A 6,820-nucleotide genomic window follows, 5' to 3' on the forward strand; every position below is an offset into this window, starting at 1 on the left:
TGAGGCCAGCCCAGGTTGTTCAGGGCTTTATCCAGTGAGGTGTTGAAAACTTTTAAGGGTAGAGACTGAACAACAAATGTTTATTCAAATATGGGCATTTGGCAGAATGTGCTCAAAACCCAAACCAAACCAGTACAAGCTTCTCCATTTCCACCCCACACCTCTGCTACAATCGTCCTTGTCAAATCACAAAATGGCAAATCTGACACAACTCTGCATAACAGGTGAAATGGAACTTAGAAAATCATTAAAGACCAAATCCAAATCCCACTGAAATCAATGAAGAGATGCCCTTAGTGTTTGTCTAGCCCCTTTAAGGGAAATGTTTTAGCAAATAGCACTGATGAAAGGAAGTGTCTGATGGGATCAGGAGAGGTTCTGAACGCATGGCTCTTGTCAGGGGTGGAGGAAGGCTGGGAGCTGAGTTCAGTTTAGGGAAGGACTCAAACCACCAAGTGTTGGTCTGCGTCCTGAGAGCAGCCTTGGTCCTAGGAAATTAAGAATTTACTGAAGAAAACTTCTATCATAAATATTAAAACTGGGAGGGTGGAGCAGTGCCTGTGTCCCATCTCCATGTATTTATTAACAAAAGGCCTGATTCTTCCCTTTCTTTTCAGGAAGTCAAGAGTTGCTTCATTGAAAACGATCCTGTAAAAATAGCCTAAGATGTGAATCAGGCTGAAAGTCACTGGTATAATTCTTCCTTAGAGCTCCTGCACTTCAGTTTTAATTGGGGAAAACAGTATGAAAAAGAGAGAGAGAAAAAGTAAACCAATACTCCAAATATAGATATTTATAAGCAGGTACATTACATTCAATTTTTCCATCTTTTCACCAAGGTTCTTTCATTATCTATGATGATAAAAAAGAGTTTATGCAAGGATGAGTGATGTTTTGATACAGATCTTTCAAAGAAAAGTGATAATCCCAAGAAGCACTTTTCTAGAAATTAATACTTTGGATGTTTTGTATCTCTTTCTTTTTTTTAAAATCACAGAATGCACAAGACCAAAATTAGGTACGTTTTTCAGGTTTTAAAAGTTAGCACTGTGTTTCAGTGGGAGCCTGAAAACAAAACAAAACAAAAAGCATTTCAATTATAATAAGCAAAGATCTTCTCATCCTAACAAAAAATTAAATATTGTTACAGGATTTCATTCAACCTTGCTCCTTGCCAAAATATTTCAGGCCAAGTATCAAGATAAGTTGAAGTTTAAGCTGCATTATAAATAACCCCTGACTCTAGGGGAACTTATTTGAACATTATCAAGAAATATAAAGAATTCAGCAGCATGTTAGTGGACACTGCAAAGTATACGAGAAGTCTAGAGCAGCTGCAACTGTGTTCTGGTTGTTTAAAGGTTTTTTGACATGGCTATTGTATTGTGCATCCAGTATACAATCTTCTTGTCAATAACATCTGGGCAGTCAATATGTGCAAAAAATGAATCTTGGGTTTATGGCATATTTGTAGCCATAAGCTTTCTACCTGTCAATATAGTTCAAAGGCAGTGAGTGAGGAAAGTTCAGTAGATGCGGCATCTGTCCTAGGTCTCATAGGATGGACAGGATGGTCTCACAGGTTTTACTTTGTGTCATATGTTATGCAACACATCTGGGCAAAAGGACACTTGCTTTGGCAATCCCAGCCACCATAATGGCAAAGCAGCAGCAGCAGCAAGCGGTGGCTTTTTGTGTTGTATTTATTTGTTTAGCTGGCATTGCCCCTTCATCTCACTGATAATTTGGTGTTTACTCAATTTCACTCTTCTTCAGAGTGATCATCACCTCGCATCTTTCAACGCGGTCAGCTTTCATTTTCCTTCCCACCCAAACCACAATGAGATTCACACATAAAGTGTTGTACAAACATCAAATCTGCATGTGCTTTTGTGTCCACGTGTCTGTCCAAACAGTTCTTAAAAACACTAGCTGGCATATTTTGTTATTTCAGTTTTCAAGATACTCCTTCAGCAGCAAAATCATCTAAATCAGTGAGGGACACTGTGTCAGTATTTGGGGTTGGGCTCATGTCCTTTCCCAAGTGAACTTGAGTTTCGTCAGCGTCTGACTCCTTACTGTAGGAGTAAGAGGTTGGTTCAATATAAGGCTGAGTATTCACAGCTTCAGTGTATCTGTAGTCCTGCTGGCCATCTTCAGGTAGTTCAACTGGTTCTCCTGGTACAGCTGGCATTAACCTGGTAGGTTCAGAGAGCTGAGAAGGTGACTTCAGCACTGCTACAGATGAAGCTGGTAAAGGCAGCACTCTAGGGTAGGAGGCATAGGGAGAATTCATAATTTCTGAAGAGGGGGGCTGGCATAAGTTCCCTTCCAAGGAAGGAACGGAGACTTGAACATATTTGCCAGTTTCTGGGTCATAAAATGTCTTTAAATTAACTTCAGCTGGTAAATCAACTACATAGTATTGACCAGAGTCAGGGTCTTGGAGGAGTTTACGCTGGGTTGAAGAGGGTGAAGGGCTTACTGCTGATGCACCACTGGGTCTTCCTGTATTGGTTTCTGTGGGAGTAAAAGTTGAGTGAGTGGCAGGATGGAGAGGAGAATATCCCAAGGGTGAAGGAGATGCTAGTGTCTGTCCAGAATGGGAAGGCTTTCTCCCTACAGTATCTGTATGCTCAGTCTGATGTTTTTTCTGCTCCTCTTGCATTTTCTTTCTCCTGCTTGCCAGCTTTTTGGCCCGCCGTAGAGCCTTTTCTGTTTTTGGTGGCACAGCGGGAGGCTTGCCTGCTGCTCTCTCCCCAAGTCTCCTGGGCTCCAGTCTCTCAGCTTCCCCTGCAGAATCGGAAAGCAGATTCCTCTGCGCTGAATCAAGTATCTCTTCTGCAGACATATCAGCTTGGCTCTTTAGTGCCATGTTCAGCAAAGCAGGGTTTATAACATCCTCTGTCTCTCTAAGGCCAGAAATTGTTGGTTTGTCTGAAGATGAACTGGCAGCAAAAGAGTGCATTGTGCTGCCTGACCTGGGGCTTGTAACAGCAGAGCATGCAAGACTGTCTAACAAAACCGGTGCACCTTCTGTATGTAGGATGTCCTCTAAAGCTTCATGGGATACAAGAGAATACATGTGGTCCTCTGATATGGAGCCAGTCACAGGGGAAATTGTGTCCCTAGTGATTATTTTTTTTGCACAAGAGCCACCTCTGCGATTAGATAAATGATGATTCTTAAAGTAATTTGTCTTTCTTTCTGTGGGATAGCTGGGGTTGTTTTGTGCTTGGTCATTTTCCAGATCTAAATTTGACTGTGTTAAGCTGTGTCTTGCCTTCCTAATCTGGGGCTTCTCTTTCCTTCTGCAGACCCTTTCCTCATTCACTTTCCCAAATTTATTTAACAAAGCACAAGTCTCTTCATCTTCTTCCATCAGCTTCCCTAATGAAAAGCTCTCTGTATCTTCCAGAAGACTGGGATCCAGTGTTGCTGAAGTAGATCCAGGCTCACTGGCCTCTTTCCCTCTGTCGGTTGCTCCTTCCCTCACATTCTGCTGCCCTCTGTGCCTCGATGCCGACCAGCCTGCCTCCTGGGCACGCAACATGTTTTGGTGCTGCTTGTTGTGCTCTGCTGGGGGCATAAACCTACCTTCCATTTCCTTATAACTGCTGCTCACTGTATCATCCAGGGAAAAGGACCTGAACAGGGGCAGCTTAACAGCCCTTATTACTTGAGGTGACCTGAATGTGTTATCTTTAATCATAAACAGACTGGGTTTGTTTGAGCTTGAAGATGGTGGTGTTTGTGGTTCCTCAGACCTGGGGATGGACATGTCCCTTATACTGTTGGAAGTGGAATCCATGCTGTTGGCCTCTTCCCTTTTCTCTCTTCTTAGTTTCTCTTTCATCATGCTCCTCTGTTCATTCCCAGCAACCTTCCCCTCCCTCTTCTCTGCTGCACCAGTACCAGAGCTGATACAAGCATAATATTGCAGTTCATCTTCCCCAACCTCTTTCCCTCTCTCCTTGTGGCTTTTCTTACTGTCTGCACCCATTTCGCTCTTAGTCCTCTGGCTTTCTTGAAGGCTTGCCTTCTGCACCAGGGGCACTGGTGGAAACAGCTCCTCCTGAAGTGGCTGCTCTACCGTGGAGACAAAAGATTGCTCTGAAGAACTAGTGCTTCTTTTGCCTTGTGCTTCATGGCCAGGTACCACTATACTGGTTTGAGTGTCACTGTAAGGCACATCCTCTGCTGGTGAGAGTTGGTTTGGGAGCATTTTGAAGGCAAAATTTTCATTCTGAATAGCAGCCTGTCTCTCATTTTCCTCACCCTGGACACTGGGATTTTGCATGGGCTGCCCAGCTGTTGTATCTGCATTGTCTCTACTGAATGGTTTCAGTGCTGGATACTGCAGAATTTTTCTTAAATCAGGTTCATTTGATTCATGTCTGAACGAGGGGAAGTTTTCATTATCCCTTGTGTTTTTAACTAGATCTTCATGTTTTGAATCATCTTGCTGCAAGTTGTCTCCAGTTTGGTAAAATAAAAGGTCCGCTGTTGTCCGGGGTGAATTCAAAGTCAGGTAATTGTCTGTAAAATGTCCAGTTAAATCAGTTTTATTGTCCTTTTTGTGAACACTGCCAGACAATACGGAGGTTATATCAGTCGATTCATCTTTCTCTGCAATATTTTTGTTACTTTTTTCTTGTAAAGTTGAGAGTGAGGCATTCATTTTTGTACTCTCCGGTATATTTTCCCTAGTTTTATTTTTCTCCTCCAAGGCCCTTAGCAGGGGAGAAGGGGTATAAGTGCTTTTAACACGTTTACGCACATCCTTCAAGTTGAATAACAGACTCGATGCTTTCGATTTGTAACTATCCCGAGACGTGTAATCGCCAAACGCGCTTCCCTCGTGGTCTCTCAATGCCGTGCTCTCAGTGGGAGGAGGTGTCAGCGGGATCAGTTCGTTTTCAACAGCGTCCACCTCCTGTTTTGGTGGTATGATGGGTGTTAAGAGTTCAGTGATGTTGAAAGAGGGACTGATTGATCCAGGGGAGTTTACTTGTTTAGCCAGAGAAGTCACGTCCAGACCAGGTTCGGCACCAGTCGCCTTTTCAGACAATGAGCACGTCTCATCGCTGGCTGTGAACTTCTCCTTTGAAGTCTGCCTCCTCTCTGCTGCCCCTTTTGTAGCCCTCTGTCTCCTCCAGGGTGGACAGGTATTGCCCAGTTGGGGACTGAGGGCTTCCTCTTCAGCTAAGGTGGCCAGGGGTCTCGGTGGAGGCGGGCTGGGTGCCTGGGACATGGGTGAGGGTGAAACCATCCTGTAGGACACGGACTGGGGTGAGACGGAGGCTTGGGACATGGCAGGGGGGGAAAGTTGAGCTGGCACTGGGGGTGGTGGCACAGGAGGGGCTTCAGGGGTCGGGGGTGTTGGGGGATGGCCCTGCTGGGTGGGGGTTGGAAGAGAAAGTGCCTGTGGGACAGGGGGTGGCCGAGGGGGACCCTGGTGCGCATGGATCCTAGGGGGTGGGGCGGGAGGAAGAGCAGCAGGAAATTTGGTTTCCGAAGGGAGGGGGCCCTGAGGTGCATATACAGCTGGGAGAGGGATGCTGAAAGCAGCTTCTGGTGGAGTTGGCTTCATCTGAAAATCTTTCTCCTGCTTCTTAGCAACAGTGGTCTTGACAGGTGGCAATTTATGTTCACGTGTGTGGGATCCTTTAATAAATGGTGCTTCTTCCAGGTATGTAAGACCATCCTTTTTCATTTTTATATCAACAAATTCCTCCTTTTCAGTCAGTTTTTTATGGTGAACATTCCATGATTCAAAAGCACTATTCTCACTGTGAAGAAAATTACCTTTTTTTGCTGGCTCATTAACTTTCATACTTCTGTTTTTTAAAGCCTTTTTAGAAGAACGGGAAAAATTTGACTTGGCTACTTTTGACATCTCAATAAGCACGGGATAATAACCATCAGAGCCACAATAACTCAGGTCTATTTTATTAGGTCTTTTCTGTGGCTCATGTTTGCCACTGAGACAGTGGCTACCTTGACTATCCTCAGAAAATTCAGAAAGTTCCTTGTGGATGCTTAAAATGTCTGTGTCATCCCAGCAAGCCATATCATTTCCATGATTTAATTTACATTTTTGAAAGCTATTCTTAATGGGCTGCTTAATGGCTATCAGGGAACCTCCTGACCCTTGGTCTGCAGTCTTATCAAATGTCTTAATCAACGAGGACACTTTTGAAACATGCTTATTGTTCCTTGGACCAGGGACTGGCAAATTCAGCTTTTTCCTTTCCGTGGCAAAGGTGTTATTTTTAGCAATCCTTTTCTCCTCCGGAGCACACTTTGGTAACCGCTGGAATGTGGAAGCCCATATTGTATGTTCATTGTTTCTTGCTGTTAGCTTGTTACAGACGTTGCTTTTCTTGATGGCATGGTTTAACGTCCCTGGGTGAAATTTAGCAGAGAACTGGAGGGCGAAGTCAGGTGAAATGGCAAGGTCTGGTTCATTGTAAGAATCTTCGAGTTCTGCCACACACAAACTTTTGAAAGCCCGGTCTGTGAGGCTGCTCACCTCTCTGTCTGTGTCATCCAGGAGACTCCCAATACTTGAGGAGTCACTATGTCCTTCTGTATGTTTCTTATTTCCCTGCATTGTTCATGGGAGTCATGAATGAATTATCCAAAGGATTAATTTCAGGTGTCAAATAGGCAGATGACAGTGTGGGGTCGTTCCAGCTGTTTGCAATTCACAAGCACAAAGCGATTCCTCCAGACGGTGCTGCTGCACATTGATTCATCTTACGGAATCACTGAAGGAAACTTTCTTCTCTGCAAAGCCAAAAATTATAAATTATCA

At 44.1% G+C, this 6,820-nt stretch overlaps 1 protein-coding gene across 1 annotated transcript; it reads right to left on the reverse strand.

Moving 5' to 3' along the window:
- Nucleotides 1–569: 569 nt before the first annotated feature.
- C6H10orf71 (chromosome 6 C10orf71 homolog) lies at nt 570–6,616 on the reverse strand. The gene has a single exon (XM_050898985.1). The coding sequence runs from the start codon at nt 6,614–6,616 to the stop codon at nt 1,958–1,960; it is 4,659 nt and encodes a 1,552-aa protein (XP_050754942.1). The 3' UTR covers nt 570–1,957.
- Between the last annotated feature and the right edge of the window lie 204 nt (nt 6,617–6,820).

Source organism: Gymnogyps californianus, chromosome 6 (assembly GCF_018139145.2).
Source record: "Gymnogyps californianus isolate 813 chromosome 6, ASM1813914v2, whole genome shotgun sequence".
NCBI lineage: Eukaryota > Metazoa > Chordata > Aves > Accipitriformes > Cathartidae > Gymnogyps > Gymnogyps californianus.